The sequence below is a fragment of the Neovison vison genome, chromosome 11 (genome assembly GCF_020171115.1).
Source record: "Neovison vison isolate M4711 chromosome 11, ASM_NN_V1, whole genome shotgun sequence".
In the NCBI taxonomy this organism is placed as follows: Eukaryota; Metazoa; Chordata; class Mammalia; order Carnivora; family Mustelidae; genus Neogale; species Neogale vison.
The window spans coordinates 143,062,517-143,080,130 of NC_058101.1; the positions used below are offsets into that span (position 1 = coordinate 143,062,517).

At 45.7% G+C, this 17,614-nt stretch overlaps 1 protein-coding gene across 10 annotated transcripts in view; it reads right to left on the reverse strand.

Moving 5' to 3' along the window:
- The window catches only part of DCLK2 (doublecortin like kinase 2), a 161,274-nt gene that overhangs the window by 10,063 nt on the left and 133,597 nt on the right, over positions 1-17,614 (reverse strand). For 5 of the 10 annotated variants that reach the window (XM_044224890.1, XM_044224891.1, XM_044224889.1 and 2 more), the window contains 5 exons: positions 13,464-13,597; positions 12,979-13,056; positions 7,463-7,559; positions 6,026-6,106; positions 4,756-4,872 (listed from right to left, as the gene is read on the reverse strand). In XM_044224890.1, coding sequence (XP_044080825.1) covers positions 4,756-4,872; positions 6,026-6,106; positions 7,463-7,559; positions 12,979-13,056; positions 13,464-13,597 — 507 coding nt within the window. The other 5 variants (XM_044224895.1, XM_044224894.1, XR_006380945.1 and 2 more) reach the window with 4 other exon arrangements.

Genomic DNA, 17,614 nt, shown 5'->3' on the forward strand with positions numbered 1-17,614 from the left:
GTCATATAAATCAGTAATCCACTTCTAGCCCAGCTGGATGCTTTATCTATAAAAGCCTGCAATGTGATGGGTGTACCATTACCCAATTTTAGATCTTCCATGATCACCTGACCTGCTCTTCTCCTCCTGGGCAGTTTTATCTTGTTACATGCCCACCTTGGTTTTGTTTTGTCTTTTTTTTTTAAGTAAACTCCGTGCCCAAGGTGGCGCTTGAGCTCACGACCCTGAGATCAAGAGTCATACCCTCCACGCTGAGCCAGCCAAGTGCCCCATGCCCAAAGTTTCTAATCTGCTCAACTCCTCCAGGAGCACAGAAAAGGCTATAAACATGAAGGAATCACCTTGCTTTTCTGACCTCAGACTGAGAGGCAAGACTTCAGTTATCCTTTGCCTCAGTTTGAACATTTCTTGCTTTTCCAGAGAAGCCCAGCCTGCTGTCATCTCACTGGGTTGATGACCTAAAGGTGCTTTCAGGTCTTAGGCACCTTTACCTAAAAGGCCCAAGGATCAGGAGGTGTTCTGTCATCTAACTGCCCTGAGGGGAAAGGTAATACGAAGTCTTTGAGCATTCTACAAGGTCTGGAAGGCACAGGAATAAACCACAGGGTCTTCTACAACGGGCTTGCGTGGCTGCCTTCAGGGCACTCCACGGGCCCTTCCGAGCTCAAGCTAACAGTCAGTACTTTCCAAGGTCAACTTCCATTACCTGGAGAGTAGGTCACTATGGAAAAGCCAAATCAGACACTTAGCACAGCTCTGGAACAAGTTTCCAAGCTCCTTGTAGGAGAGGAGGCTGGGCGGCACCTCAGGGAAAAAACACTGAACTTGGAGAGAGGCAGCATTCCCTTTCTTTTTCCTAGCACAAACTCCCTCCTGCGTCGAAGAAAACAATTTCTCAGTTATTTCTCCTTTTCTCTTCCTGTCAAGAGACCATGTATGTGTGCAGCAGAACAAAGCATTGCAGTGCAGTTAGTACATACCATTGCCTTGGACCTAGTCAGAGGGAAGCAATGCAGGCGGCGGGAGAGGCAGGAGAAGGGAGGAGAGAAGCGGGGACAGAAACTAGACTTACTTCAAACAGAAGCAACACGATTGAAACAGTTTTGTCTATCTTTAATTAAGCCCAATCAGCCCCAAATGTCCCCTGAAAGGAACATCTTGACCTTGAGTGGGAAGACCACACCATGTGAATTCATCCTTTCTCAAGGAGGCTAACCAGCAGCAGTGGGAAGGAGGTTTCTTAGAATTCCCTTTTCTGCCACAAGATGGCCTCGTCCTGTCCCTGAGACTGGGATGAGCCCCTGGGAAAAACCAAGAGGCTGCCCTACAAAGACACTGTCCTTTTTTAAGGATCCTAAGGACAAGTCAAAGAAAATGCATGTGCTATTCAAACCCACAGGACTGTCTTAAACCAAAACCTCATCCAATAGAAATGGAGAAAGAGAACAGAAGCCTTTGCAGAATACTTGTCCAATGCTGTTGTTCCCCAAAAGATGCTTGTTCACCCAGTAAGAGGCAGCACTGAGCAGAACTCTCGGGGTCCTCCCACCCGCTCGCCAGCTCTTCACCTGGGATGGCAGGCAACGTGGCGAGCTGTGAAGCTCTAAATTCAAGTTTTCCAAGGGCCTGTGACGCTCCCTGGAAAGGCTGTCCGTAGGTACAGGAGACCCGCCCCATAGGAAGCTATGAGCCCGGGCGCTGGTGTCAGAAGTCTGAGACAAGCATGCAGATGTAAGAGGGGCTGCGAGTTAGGAGAGGCTCTGATGAAGCACAGCGTGTGGAATACCAGAATTCTGCTTCAGGACTCCCCACAGTCTCAACTGGGTAAAGGGCAAAACTCTGAAGTGTGTCTCAAACTGTCAAATCAAACTGTCAAATAAAATGCAGACAAGAGCGTCAGCTTTACTTTTTCCCCCTGCTGTTATTGACATTGTCACCCTATCATTTTCTCACAGGAGCCCCAGACGCGGGGGCATGGGGTGGGGCGCTCGGGCCGGGAGAGGCCTAGGAGCGAAGGCAGGCAGGACAGTTCTGACTGGAAGTTACACAAGCAGTTACCTGAGGATTCGGCCCCAGGGCACCGATACCCCCTTTCATGACTATTCGAATCTGTAGGAAACCAGGTTAGCGCCTCACCTACTCTTGTTATGAGAATGTATGAATACCGGGGAGAACCCTTGGTGGTTCACCATTTTTCCCATAAAAACCATTTAAAACTGTTCCTAAGGGCAGGACACACAGACACAGAGTAGTGGTGAAGAGAATGAGGAAGACAACACAGAAGCATCGCAAGCTGCCCCCACACAACCATGCCCCAGGCCAGGTCCTCGCTTGGGTGAGGATTAGCATGACATCCCCATGGGGGCCTTCTTGCCACTGCTTTTGGGAACGAGCCCAAAATTCACAGGCCGGCTTTTTGGCCGTTGAGAATTGGTACCTCCAGAGACAAGCTTTACTGATTTCTCCTGTAGGTACTGAATGTGACAATGCCACTCAGCAGTTCCTCTGAGCTAACAACCTGCAGAGTTGTGTAGGGAACATGAGGTTAGACGGGCCCCTGCCAACATGCTCAAAATGACAACTGAACATACATGTAAACACGCAGCTTGCACAGTCACCACTGGAATTACAGATATAAGAAGGGGTTGATCGTTCACACAACCAGTTAAAGCTCAGAGGTTTGAAATGTGACTAGGGATCTCCTTTGTCAGCAAGTGGAAACCTATCATTTGTAAACCCCAAGATACAGGTTTATTTAGAGGCTATTTAGAGGCTCTAAATATTATGATCCAGAACGGAGCCTATACTGGACCACAAGAGAAAGGGCTGGATCATTCCAGAGCCTTGGTGGGCCACAGGCCTTCCACCAGGACTCCTGGGTGGGCCCCGAGTCCACAGATGACCTAGGCAATGACGGTAAAATTCCCCTAAACCCGGACATGGTCCTGTAAAAGTCCTTCCTCTAGGAGACTATGAAGCTTAATTAACATAGTCATTAAATTTTGATTCTAAGGGTTTTCATTATGTGTCAATGGTACCAATTTTTAATGTTTCATTTCTTTCTAAATTTCACAGAGGCTGCCCTCCAGCGACATGCAACCAGGCCGTAACGGGCCATCCGTCCCCTCCGTCAGTGCTCGGTCTCATAGGGGAACACCTGAAAATACTCTCCTGCTGGTGAGTCAGTCAAGATGGTCCTTTTCCAAGTGTTTAAGCTGTAATTCTGTGACAGCTCTGACCTTCTCAGGCTTTCAGCAGAATGCTGCTAAAACACTAAGAAAACCACAACTCAAGAGGCCTTCTTCTCATGACGGTGGCACGGACTGCCCCAAAGTCCTGCACCACAACAAGAGACCCAGCCCACAGGCTCAGGCTCTGTCTGGGGAAGGGAAGCGGGGAGGGAGCACGCTTCCTAGCAGGGGCGGAATAAGGGAGTTACAGGATGTCCGGAAGACGGCCACATGACAGACCATGAGTGGTGCTAAGGTGCCAGAAGCACAACCAAACATCCCACAGGGCTCTCTGTTCACAGCATCGGGGTGGGGGCAGGAAGGGGGAGGGTCCCTCAAGCTTCTCTCTGGACGCGGTATCTTCTTAAGCAAACGTTCCTAGACTACAAAGTGCCAGAGAAGAAGCCCCTGCTTTCCTTATAGTTGGGTAGAAAACAAGCTGAACCTTTCCAGAGGGTGACAGGCTTGTCCCGAATTAGAAAGCTGGAACTACGGTGATGGCCCATCACTGGCTGTCAGGTGCCCAGCTGGCCCCGGGGAACCACTAACACCCAAGGTGATTGGATGGCCAAGCTGCTCACAGCTCAGGCCCCTGTCTCCTTAGAAAGTCCGAGTCTGAAGCCACTTGTGTGAGGGGTGTGGGCAAAACAGAGCTCACCCCCCAACCCCCTGACACCGGGGCCTGGTCCCACAACAGTGGGCCACAACAGTGTGGGAGACGCTCACAACCAGCTTTAAGGCCTGGCCTCGGCAAGGGGTCAGTTTTGGTTCAGCGAGTTAACGGCACTTCTGGCTCAATTTTATTCTTTTTGACTTGATTTTTCCTTTCACTAAATGTACCTTAATGTCATTTCCCTTACTTGAATGCCACTTTTGATTTATTGTGTTTATGGATTTAGATAAACTGCCTCAAAAACCTTTGAAAAGAAGGAAGGTCTGAAAAAATATGGGGATCATTGTTACTGACTTCTTGTAAAATCTAACCCTGAAAAAATTAATATTTTTTACATTGTTCTGTCCTTCTAAAAGCCACACAACACTGACTTCTTAAAGGGATTTAACTTTAGCTGTTTCTTATCCTGGGTCCCAAAGAATAATTCCTACCTCACAGAGTATTTCTGAAGCCTCGAATAGGCAGGGAGTTACTTCCTCAGTCTGTAAACCCACCCAGGCTTGGGAACCCCTCTCCGGATGCCACACAGAGATGAGAACAGAAGCAGCGGCCTGGGAGGGCGCTGAGCCTGGAGAGAGAGGCCGGGGGCTCCTCGGCACCCGGGTCCATCCGACTGGCCTGGCTGGTCCTGCACAAACCCCTCCCCAGGACCCCAGGCCCAGGAGTCAGCCAGATGGGGGCACTCCATGTGCCAAGCCAATCCTGAAGCAAAAAGAAGGACATGGAAGGTGCCACCTTCCATGAGAGGGAAAAAGCCCTTGGCTACCCACTTCTAAAGACTCAAGGTCAGCTGAGCAGTCAGGCCAGACACTGCCGCTTTCCAAGAACAGAACAGGATGCCCTTCCACTTACCATGATAACCGAGACCCCGGTGGTGGTGCTGTTCTGTTTGGGGAGCGCATTATTAAAGTGCTGTTTGAGTTTACCTGTTACTTCAGCTTGCATATTATTCTCCTGGGAGGCATCATCCTGCAGGAAAGAAAAGAATCAAATACGATGATTTCTGATTCTCGGACCTAAGTTGTGTTTTCCTCAGTAGTGACCCCCACCCCACCATCTCTTCCTGAGAGGGCCCACCTTTACCACAGGGTTAGGGGAACATGACCTTCTAAAAATAAGTACTGCTGCGTAGCAGTCCTCTGTCCTCAGAAAGACCCCAGGCCATTTGCTCTGTTCCGTAAGCCTACAGTAGCCTGAGGAGAGAGCACCGGTCTCCAAGAGCACAAAGGAGGACACTCTTTAGGCTTCTGAGACTCTCTCCACAAGGCATAAATCCCACAGAATTTAGTATAGATCCCTCCCACTGTAACAACAATATTAATGAAGAGTTTATTATTTTAATCAAGAATTCTGTCACTTGTAAGTCTTGGCTGCTCATAAAGAAATGTGGAATCTCAGCTAATCGGGTTGAGACCCAAGTCCCTTGGCAGGATCCAAGAGGCCAAAGCCTGATGTCAGGATGTGAGGGACCACAGAGATGGCGGAGGGGCCCAGGGAGCCACCCTGCCCCAACAAGCTGTCCAAAGCCCTTGGCTACACACATTAACCACACTGTCTCAGAGCCTCTGGGAGTAAGGAAAATGCAGACTCTCCCACCAGCACCATTTCATAGATCACATTTACCCTAAACCCAGAGGCACCACCAACCCCAAAAGATTTGTGGTCGACATCATGCCTCCTCCACCCAGCTGCAGAAGGGGCTGTGTCTAGGCCTGCCTACCCATAGCAGGAGGTGTCCTGTGGCTCTCGTGTGAGCACATGCCATAAAGACGTAGGAATCAGGGTCTGAAACATGCTCGTCCCCAGGCAAATCCTAAAAACTCTCAAACCCCGGAAGCACAGAAGACAAAAGGTGAAAGGCTCCAAAGAGAGCATTCCGACCAACACTTTCACTTTGCACACGTTGAAGGTTAGGGCCAGAAAGAGACAGTAACTTGCCAAGGCCAAATACTCCGAGATCCTCATGCCAACTGCTTTCTCGCAGAGAGCTACCTGCACACTACTTGCTCATGAGAGAAAACAGCCCGTTCATCTGTTGTGGAACTTGGAGGCAGGGCTCGGCATGCACACCGATGGTTACAGAACTTACAGATGTTCCTTCCCTGAGAACGTGGGTACTTACTGACACCCAGGGGTGGCTCAGGATTTCTCCCGCAGTACACCGAGCTTCGACGTTTACCTGAAGCATCTGACTGATTAATTCCTGGAAAAAGAAGACCACAGAGGAGACGACGTGGGGGATTCCAGCATAAACAGGGATCTGAGTTTGCACCATGTACTTCAAAGAACCAGCCAACACAGCTGCTCAGCCATTTCAACATCAAAGCTATTATCACCTACACCTCTGCTGTCTACCAGGCAGTTACATAGACACGGCTGCAGCAGCACGAAAAAAGAGAAGGTCTCTCCTGGGTTCACGTTAAACCAAGATGTTCTCTCCTAAAAGTTCTGGTGATTATAATCATTCCACAATTTAAAACCCGCAGTATCGTTCCTTTTGGCACGTTGGCTTGTCTTGTTCCCACATTCTGATGGCTGCCCAATATATATTTCTTAAAGAAATGAAAGAATGAATGTTTAGGGCTTAGAGAAACACAGGAGGGTGGCAGGGGCAAACTGGGAAGACAGCCAGTCCAGCGTTCAGAATTTGCTTAAGAGTTTCAAGACAAGTATCATGTGCTCTCACTGATATGTGGAATTTAAGAAACAAGGGACAGGATCATAGGGGAGGAGAGGAAAAAAATGAAACAAGATGAAACCAGAGAAGGAGAAAACCCACAAGAGATTGTAATCTCGGGAAACAAACTGAGGGTTGCTGGAGGGGAGTGGTTGGGGCGGGATGGGGTGACTGGGGGATGGACAACTGGGGAGGCACATGATATAGTGAACACTGGGTGTTACGTTTTTGTGTGTGTGTGTGTGATGGAAAAAAGTCTTTATTGATAAATAGGTTACAATGAAATAAATGGAGTGACAGTTTTGGGGGGAATAAAAACTCGGGTAGGATTTCCGTGTCTCCACCCCAGCTCTAGCTTTCAGCCTCCGCCTTCCTACTGGCCAGTTTGGATGATGAGGCCTTTGTGGGAATGCCCGGCCTCCTCGGGCCCTTGGGGGCCTCTATCTTCCTGGCCAGGGGTTCAGGTACCATCTTAGACCCACCACCCCTGGGACAAGCAGAGGCCTTGGCTTTGGGCCCCTCCTTGGCCACATGGGCCATGACCTCTTTAGGGATGTGGTTTTCCTTCTTTATGGCTGGAGAAGCAACACCACTCTTGCCCTTAGGGACCGTGGATTTTACACTCTGACTCCCAGCTTTTGTCTTCCTGATGAATCACAGACCTGTACCCCCGAAACAAATTAATACGTTATATGTTAATTTTAAAAAAATCTTTAAAAAAGTTTCAGAGACTATACTGTGAAATGAACTTAAAGAAGAAACACACACAATAAAATTTAAGACAAAACCTGGAGCTCACTCCCAAGAGCTGCAAAAGCCCCACACAACCGAGGAGGGCCGGTCGACAGAAAGCAACCCACAGGAACAAACCCATATGGGTACCTTTGCTGAGTCTGTGATGTTATCCCAGTAGGGGGCTGGAAACTCCAGCTTCCCAGCCAAGATCTGGTCGAAGAGATCCTCCTGAAGATTGTTCTCACTAAGTCAGTGACAAAGAATGGGAGAGAAACCAAAGTCGTCATACAGTTTTTCAACAAAATGGTCACAAGAAGAGTGGGATGCGGAGTCCAATCTCTCAACTTCACTTGTTATGACCCATTTTTTCCTTTCAGACACTGTGCTAAAGAACGTTTCCATAGGCCTAGGTATCAGAGAGAGAGAGTACCCAAGACCCAAGGCGTCTGTTTAGTGCGTACGGTTTCAGCTTGGGAAGACAAAGCAATTTTGGAGACAAATAGTGGTGATGATTCCACAATACTGTGAATGTACTTAATGCTACTAAAGCTGTACATTTAAAAATGGTTAAAATGGAAAATTTTAGGTTATATATTTTGCCAAATAAAGGAAGGACTCAAGAAAAAATGGAATCCACAAATAATCTCAATTCTTATTTCAGAAAAAAAAAAACCACCTCAGCATCTGCCCTCATTTAATCTCTTAAGGCAATCAGAGTGGAAAAGTAGCAAATCTGAGTCAGATCTCCTTGCCCTTCCCCTCTGCTTTTCCAATAAAACAGCCAAGATCAGTGCAACAGCCGAGAGATGAAAAAGGTATGAGGAGTCCAGAATCTGAATACAATATTCATGACATAATGAGCTCCCCACCAAAACTCAACTTTCACTGAAGCTCCACCTGAAAAAAAGAGCCCATCCAAGAACGGCAACTGGGGCTGCCACAGGCTGAGGCGGCTGGATCTTGCAGCTGCCTCCTGGGGGGCATCGGTCCTCACAGGGGCTCTTGCACACACAGCAGTGCCTAATGAATGAAGACCTGGCCTGCGATGGAAGAAGCGCGGAGACGTGCAAACACTACTGGGAACATTTTGGGAAGCTGGATATCCCCAAACTCACAGAAAACAGCGCTCCAGAGCCACCTCCCGGCCCCCCAGCCCCCTCCCCCGTGGATTCATCAGGTGCCTCGAGAAAACAAAGTCATTAGCTTTTCAGGCCATTACCAAGCCTTACTGGAAAACTCAGGCTGGGCTATTAGAGTCCAAATCCAGGACTGGACGTTCAGTCTCAGCTGGAAAGTGTGCAAACTCTCTCTTCGGAGCAGCCAACAGGGCCCCTGAGGCCTGTTGCTCAGCGTACTCACACGGGACCCTCCCCAGTCTCCACCACATAAGCCCAGTCATGCTAATTGCCCTCTCGGAGTAAGTGACTGTGGTGTCCATAGAAGTTAGTGGTGCAGGGCAGTGCCTAGAGACAAATTCTGGGGCTGCCTGATGATGGGATGATTCCCACTCCTGTTCAGTGAACAAGGGTATAGGCAAACCTCACTTTATCTGGGCTTCACTTTACTGCCCTTTGCAGATCATCTGTGTTTTACACAGTGAGGGTTTATGGCAGCCCTGCGCTGAGTGCGTCCATCCGTACCACTTTCTAATGGCGTTTGCTCACTTTGTGTCTCTATGTCACATTTTGGTAACTCTCGCAATATTTCACACTGTTTCATTATTATTCTGTTAGTTAAGTGACCTGTGCTCGTCGACTACAACCTGCCAAAGCTCAAATGATGGTTAGCGTTTTTTAGCAATAAATTATTTTTATTTTAATATTATTATTATTGTTGTTGTTATTTTAAAGTAGGCTCTATGCCCAGCCTGGGGCTTGAACTCATGACCCCTGAGATCAAGAGTCGTAATCTCTACCATCTGAGCCAGCCAGCCAGCCAGCCAGGTACCCCTGTTTTTTTTTAAACAAAGCATTCTAAATTAAGGTATCTGACTCGTTTTTTTAGACATAATGCTATTGCACACTACTTAATAGACTACAGTACAGTGTAAACATAACCTTTATATGCACTGGGAATCCAGAAAATTCATTGGACTCGCTTTACTGTGGTGTTTGTTTTACTGCGGTGTCCTGGGACTGCTCTCGAAACATCTCCACGCATGCCTGCAGAGTCTGTGAGCTTTGTGAACATCCGTGACTGCTCCCCAAGCCCAGCTGAACCGACCTCTGCCAGTCCATGAAGTCTGGGTCAAGAGGCACACTGAGGAGAAGTCAAGCCAGACAGCCCGGTGAGACAAGAGATCCCCACTGCTGTCCTGGGAGGTGCTTGTCTATGACGGCACCACAGACTATTTCTTTCTAAGTGTCTATGTGTTTTCTTTTTCACTGTTATTTCCCTAGTGATTGAACTCAGCTTGAGTCTCCTTCCAGATGAGTGAAGGAGGCACAGAACACAACAAGGTTTTACAGACATCTTTAGGAGACTGGAGGACCCCAGGAGACAATGTTAGAAAAAGATGTTAAAAATCACCCACATCCAGAACTGTTCCTTTTAGCCGTCCCTCTCTATTACTCATCTCCCTTTTATTTTCTGGAACACCAAACAGCTTATGTTTTGTTAATATAGATGTCTTTTATTTTGTTAGTATACAGCTAAAAAGTTGGAAGGGTACCTGCAGCAAGTCACTTAGGTGCTTGGCAATATGGTCTGAGTCAACAAACACAAGCCTACAGGGGCTCAACATTTAGAAGGCACCTTTTAGGATCCACAGTGAGAAATGCAAGTGCTTTGAGAACTTCAGGCCACCCCTCACTAGAAGAACAGAAAGCTAATTTATCCTTTGAAATAGTCACATAGTAAAAGTCACTCGGATGAAATCTACACTGCACTTATTAACACATTTATACTCCACAACCTGGCTGAGACGCTTTCAGGGCACTTTTAAATCCTAAAACAATAGAGCCCATGGACCAAGGTGCAGCATGTTTAAAATGTACAGTAAGAAAAACCTTGAAAACAATAAATCTGAGCACACTCCCTCTTTTCAATGGCAAATTGTTCAAGGTCCCTTTGATGTTACTTGAAATGTTATAAACTATCTCACAAAGGATGTTCACACAGTTCACTTATTGGGGAATGAGTGTATATTTCGGAAAAAACAATATTATCAGTACAGTTACGCAAATATCACTTTATGTCAGGGGCCCCAAGAACAGACTTTCTTGGGCTGCAGCTAACCTCGTGGTTGCAGGACCAGCTTCTGAATATAAGTCAGCAGCTTTTGTAACCAGCTTGACTGCTTTGATTAGCTAGACTTACCTCCAGTTCCCACAAAAAAGCTGCTGTCCACGGAGCAACCGGTCACAAGGGACACATACTGTTCAATCTCAGTATCGCTTTTGTTAAAAAGTAAAAAGCAAAATCAAATAAAAAAAACTTGTAGACTGCCCTGGTGTGTGGAAACACTAGAGGGAGTTGTGAGCACACATTCCTCTAAACTGATCCCTGATAACCCTTTCCCAGCTGACGCCAAGGTGGGTTAACCTAAGAGGGGACCCCTGCTATAATTGGCCCCATGATTATGTGCCATCAAAACACACTGCCCCCTGGACTTGACTAGTTCCTCAAACAGGTCAGTGCCCAAACCAGCCAGAATCCAATGGAACTGTAAATGTAAAATGGCCACAAATCATTCCACTCCATGAACAGACCTGGTTAAATCTTCTCTCACATTTACTCTAGACTCAGGAATGTTACTTCATTTGGTCCATGGGACATCAATCAGCAAAGTGAGTCAAGGGGCACCTGGGTGGCTCAGTGGGTTAGGCCTCTGCCTTCGGCTCAGGCTGTGATCTCAGGGTCCTGGGATAGAGCCCTGCATCGGGCTCTTTGCTCAGCAGGGAGCCTACTGCCCCCTCCCCCCCTCCACTGCCTGCTTCTCTGCCTACTTGTGATCTCTCTTTGCCAAGTAAATAAAATCTCTTAAAAAAAAAAAAAAAAGTGAATCAAGCAGAGACTTGAAAAATGGTTGGGCAAATGAACTTGCCTTCTCTTTGGCCACTTTTGGGAATCCTATAAAGCCACCATCATGTGAAACCAAGGCTAAGCCACTGAACGCTGAAGGATACTTGACAGAGTCTTATCTGTGGCTCCTGCTGACATTGAGCCAACTACCAGGCACGTGAATGCTGCCACACGGAGCCTCCACGTCCCAGCTGGCCAGCCCAGACAGGAAGAACGGCCCAGTCAGTCCACAGAACTGACAGCTCTAACTTTTAGAGTGGTTTGTTAGTCAGCAAAAGCTGACTGCTAAGGTCTTCCCACCTGCAGACACCCAACCCTAGCCACAAGGACAAGGTCCCACTCAAATCTCTCTTTCATTTAACCTTCCCAGCCTCAAAGGAGCAGGTCTTCATGTGTTTCGTGTATTCTTCTTGATCAATATTCTGGTGATGGGCATCTTTACACCATAAGGCTCTCAGAAGTAGAGACTGACATCTCATCTCATCTGTGTCCTCACTCTTGTGTCTACTGTAATGTCAGTGAAAAAGAAAACTGCTCAATTCATTTGAAAACTGACCATTTAAAAAGGATACACCTTCCAACTTCCCTGTGTGTTTCAAAGCTTTATAATAAAATGTTGGGGAGGGGCAGTGAATTCAACCTGCTGAACTTACTGACCTAACACCATACCATAACTATGACATCAGAGAATGTGCGTTGTTTGCCGTGTGATTCCCGACACTTAGAACAGTGTCTGGCACACAGCGGCTACTCAACAGTAGTTGTAAAATGAACAAAACGGAGGATGAAAATGAAGAGAAAGAGAGCTCAAGAAAACTCAGAAGAAAATTATACTTGCATCACGAGTTGAACTTCTTCTTCCAAAGCATTCATTTGCTCCAAAGAAGAAGATGGAACAGACCAAAAGAGGCGCTATGGTCAAAGCCCCGCACTCCCTTCGTGTATACCCTGCTGGGGAACTGGTGTGCCCTGGGCCATCTGTCCCACACTCTGACACCTCTGTGTGGCCATCTCTGCCCTGCCACCAGGTGAGATATGTGGTTACCAAGAGGAGGTCTGTTGGTTCCCAGGCCTATTTATGCTGAAAGCGTTTGTAATTCTACTTCATTAAATATTATGTAAACCGTGAGATTAATTTTAAAAGGAAAAATTCACTGTTTCTACGAGTCTATGAGAACTAAGTTGAACATTTGGGAAAGTGAGTTGTTTTAAAAAAAAAAAAAAAAAGACCTGCTGTCAAATGAAATAGGAGAAATGACTATTAAGACCTGGAAAAAGTTCTGTTTACCTAGAAGGATCAGATTGCTTCACAAGCATCTTTAAATCTTATTTCCCTTGAAAAAGACTGAGAATGGACATTGTAGACATTGGATGATGGGTGTGTTTTACAGAAGAATGACCATAAGAAAGTCAGAGGGCCATACACCATGCAAAGGCCTTGGCCTCACATCAAAAGTGTGGTCAAGGAATATCCAGTAATAAGTTGTAAATTAAGATAAAAAGTGAAAGGTATGTTTATGTAATTTTTAACTGACATTTTAATTGACCACTTTCTGGTCCTGATTGCCAGGATGAGGCTGCCTGCTGATCAAAGGGAGAGAGTTTACAATTCAAATATTATTACTCAAAGAGCCACTGACCTTCGGAATGGAGGGAACCCACAGAGAAGTATGTATGTAATCACGCCTGCTGCCCAAATGTCCACCTTCAGGCCATAGCTGGGAAAACAAAGTGGGTGGAGGAGGAGAAATAAAGACATTACTCCTGAGGACCCTCCACATTACTGGAGTACTTGCTTCTTTGTTAGGAAAAAGGGATTTCTCAGTGTCAAAGCACTCATTTCACGTAGAGGAATTAACTGCCCTTTGGACAGAGGCATCTACTTTTCTCCCAACCTAACTGCAATCTTGGGGACTACTGGCCTCAGGACAAAAGTCCAAGCCTCTGGCTCCTGGATACAGAAGCACAAACCCGAGTTCCTGAGATCACAGTCACGATGCAGGTAACAGCCTCTCCCACCCCCCACCTTCCCAGGAGGCCCGTGAATACACAGTAGCTGGGGCGGCAGCACATAATCTTCTTCCACCGAAATGAAAGTACCAACCAAAGCCACCAGGAGTCTTACCCAGTTTCAGCAATTATTTCTGGAGCCACATAAGTCGGTGTGCCACAGACTGTATATAAAGGACCTTCTACCACAGTGGCCAGCCCAAAATCTCCCAGTTTCAAGGACTTGGTTCCGTCGGGATATTCACACACCTGGAAGAGAAACCAGCCAACAGTCAGTAGCTCCTTTTCTCAACGATTCTGAAAGGGCCTTTGGAATTAGGTAGAAACAACACAGATACATGTATTTATCACCTAAAAAAAAAAAAAAAAAATTCTCCCTGAGATAATAACACCATGATTTATTTTTGATGCTTTAAACTCTGAATTTTTTCTTTAGAAATTTTGCACGATTGTGTGAAATCAGAAAGACAGTACCTTCCATCTTCGCTAAAGCTCCTTACAGGAGTATAATAAGTATGTGTGCCTGCTGACACAACAGCTGGGGTGCAGGCAGCTGCTTACCCAACATGGCCAGAGAGGCCTCTAAGCTCAGAAACGGGAACTGACCTTTGTTGCATGTTTGCTGTGCGTGAGGTACTTGAGAGTCTCGGAAATGCTGTTTACCGTGCCCACTAAAACACTTCCATGTTTAGCTTAGAACATGAAATCCGGACTTGTTTTGGGGACAGTCAATGGCAAATATAAATATTTCATAGGGAAAAATTTTATAAGTTTAGAAAGAAAATAAACTTTGGGAACAGACGGCCTGAACCTAAATAACCAACCACCCCACCTGTTTCCTGGTTGCGTGACCTTCGTGACCCACTCCCTGAACATGTTTCTTCACCTGGGAGAGATGAGAACAGTCCCTGACCCATGGGGTTGGTGTGAAGAGACCAAGCTTGGATCAGGGTTCAGTGAATGATCCCCTTCCTTCCTTTTCCCAGAAGGTCTGGCTGGTAAGATCAAATAAATATCATATTGCAAACGGTTTAAAAATGCTGGTAAAGATGTGAACGCTCTTTGTTTACATGGGAAGCAATCTTTCTAGAAAACATTTAAGCAACATGTAAATTTCTTAAAAATTATTTCTAACCCTTGCTTTTAAGACCCAACCCTAAGGGAATAGAGATGAACCCAAAGGTTACACACAATGCCACCAATCTAGAATTTATCTATGTTTTCAAAAACTGGAAAGAACATGAACAATGAACAAGACAAGGACTTCATAAATTATGGTACATTCCTATAAGAAAATACTATACACTCACTAGTAAGCACATTTCAATGAAGTACTAATCCTATGGAAAATATTCACTATATTACAGAAGAAAAGAATATTCAAAATTATATATTCAGTATAATACACCAAAATAGTCCATTTATTTCTAGGTGGTAGCACTGCAGTTTCTTTCAGCTTTCTTCTTTACAGACTTTTCACTAGTTTCCAAAACCCTTACAATGAACATGTATTGGTTCTATAATCAGAAAAAATTAATTTTATTTATAAGCAAACTTTCCTTATGGGATCAAAATCTGAAAGCTACATTCTAAATAGGTGGTTTTTAGACTTAACTGCATGAACTTTAACATCCTTGTCTATTCATCTTGAGATAAATTATTTTGAGAATGGTGAATTTCAGAGAATAACTACAGAGATCTAATCTGTACTAATGTAATGTCACTCTCTACTTTTATATTTTTGTTCTATTTAGTTTGCTTTTCCTCATATTTTACAATGAACTGAACCAGATCCTCCCTCAAATCATTTCTTCCTAAAAGATGAACAATTTAGAAAATTATGTTTTTTCAAGATAAGCATGTTAATAACATTTTCCATGAGTCTGATACTTAATGAGGGGGAGTGATTTACAGAGACATCGTGAAAAAGCATCCAAATCAGGGCTCCCCCATGTCACCAAGACCCAAGCTGTAGAGGCATTTAAAAAGCGTGACACTGACATTCCTTACCTGGGATGTCCTCATCAGCTTAAGAAGAATGTGATTCACCTTAGCGTTTTAGTAAGTGCTTTCACAATTACGTACTAAGTATGCATCCCCAGCACACGTCTTTATGACTTTCAAGTTTCAGGGGAGTAATGGTGAGGCTGTTGAGTCCCTCAGAGATATTTATCATTCTGAGTCCGCCACAACTCAGCAGAGGCATATTCTAAGCTACTAATGATTTAGCCTAAAGCAAGAGAAACCAGGTTCTCAGTCATGCCAGGGTCTTAGGACGACTTTCCATCCATTATGTTTAATGTAAACATTAACGAGAACAATCCGATATAGAGAATTACAGTTAGAATTTATGATGCATTTACTGAAACCCAGACTTCAGAAATTCCCCCAAGTAACTGCAGTGATAAGAACATTCTAAGCAACATTATAATTTTCAATGCCTGTATCATGGAAGCAAAAAAAAAAAAGTTTTATTAATGTCATTGTGACTTTGTTTTTACAAGTTTAAAATACACTCATTAGGTACATTTTTTTGAAAAATAGTGTTTACTTTAGACACGTAATTTACAGACGCCTAGGGGTATTTGAGGGTTGTTGTCAGACACTCAGAAGTCCCCAAAGCCCCATTTCTCATATTGCCTATAAGGAATTCAGAGTCAGACGCAGGACCATAAATAGAAAGGTACTGGGCAGTTCATAATCACTGAATTATGTCTGGGCAAGTGGCACTCCTTGGCTAAACATCAAAAGAGAAGTGTCATAAGGAGCAGACCAGCCCGAAATAATACTTCATCTGATTCATCACTTCCCAACACTAGACCCAGAGGCAAATATGTGAAAGATAATATGAGTTCATTTCAGAATCTTAGCTGGAGATGCTCTTCAAAGCAGGAATATTTATCAATCTATACATATAGATGCACCTTCGTGACACCGCTTTAAAAGACCGGCACTGTCGTACACACATATGGCATTGCTTTAAGAGACCGATTTGAAGAAAGAGCCGAACGAGTGCGTCCAGGGGCTCCAAAGGCCTTCTGTTCTGGCAGAGTGCTCCTTTCTCTCCCCAGCCACTGACATCTCCCAGAACCAGAGAGATTCCAATGCTTTTCCCACACATGATCTCACTGGACCAGAGTCCAGTCAGAGTCACCCCCCTGGGTGAACAGGAAAATGACTGTTGCCTCTGTTTTACAGATAGGGAAACTGAGGCACAGAGAACTCAAGTTGCAAGCAGCTATCAAATGGGGGTTCCAATCAGTACCTTTGCCACCTCATGGCACCATCCTGCACCAGCTCTAGGTCTAAACGCAAGACAGGGGGCCTGGAAGAAGCCCGTCTGCAGCCTGCGCCCACACATAGATGCTGAGAGAGTCTTGACCATCATGACCGGGACACCAGCCCCGCGGTGCTCAAATGCCCCACCACACCCAGAAGAGATGCTCTGTCAGAGGCTGCGTTCAGAATGCAAAAGCTGAAGATGTGAGGAATGCAGATCCCACATACAAAGCGAACGCTACGTGTTCTCTAAATAAAACGTCAACAGAATGATTTAGAAGGGCTTCAAATATGAGAAACCAACCGTCTTCTCTCCCCAGTCTCCAGAACTCCTGGAAAAGCAGAATTTATCACTGGTCTCCCATAGTTAAGTCTGACAGGGCACCACCGGGCTGTAACTCACGGCATTAATGGCCACTCCCGTGCTCCCTGACACGGCGACCCATATGTCTCTACTGGCAGGGTTTTAAATTATGATGCTGCTCCCGGAGAAGGGGATGCAAATCAGATGTGTGAATGCTCTGGTGCTTAACAACGGAATTTGCTTTTAGGGTAGGAAGAGGCTGACAGTCACTCTGTGTATTTACTTTCAGTGCCTCAATGGCACTTTCTCATCCTGGGGCAATAATGCCATCCCGCTGACTAACTGTAGAATCTGCAGAGTGGTCTAATTAAGTTTTCAAGAGCAGGCACATATTTTACTTAGAGCTGTGCAGCTAAGGGCTTCCAAAGCCTGACCCTTTTCTATCACACTTTAGCCTTATCCAGACATCCATTTTATCATCTTCTTCCTTCTCTTCCCCTTTGGGTAGCAAAGTGGGGTCGCAGCAGGTCTTGAGGACAGGGTGAAGACTCGTCTGAGGCAAGTTTGACTGGATGAGGAAGTTGGTTCCAATTTTATGGTTATATTCTAAGACAGGTCATGTTGGAGACCCTGGTCCCCATCATGTGGCACGAGAAAGGGAGGCAGTATCAGACTCTGAGATG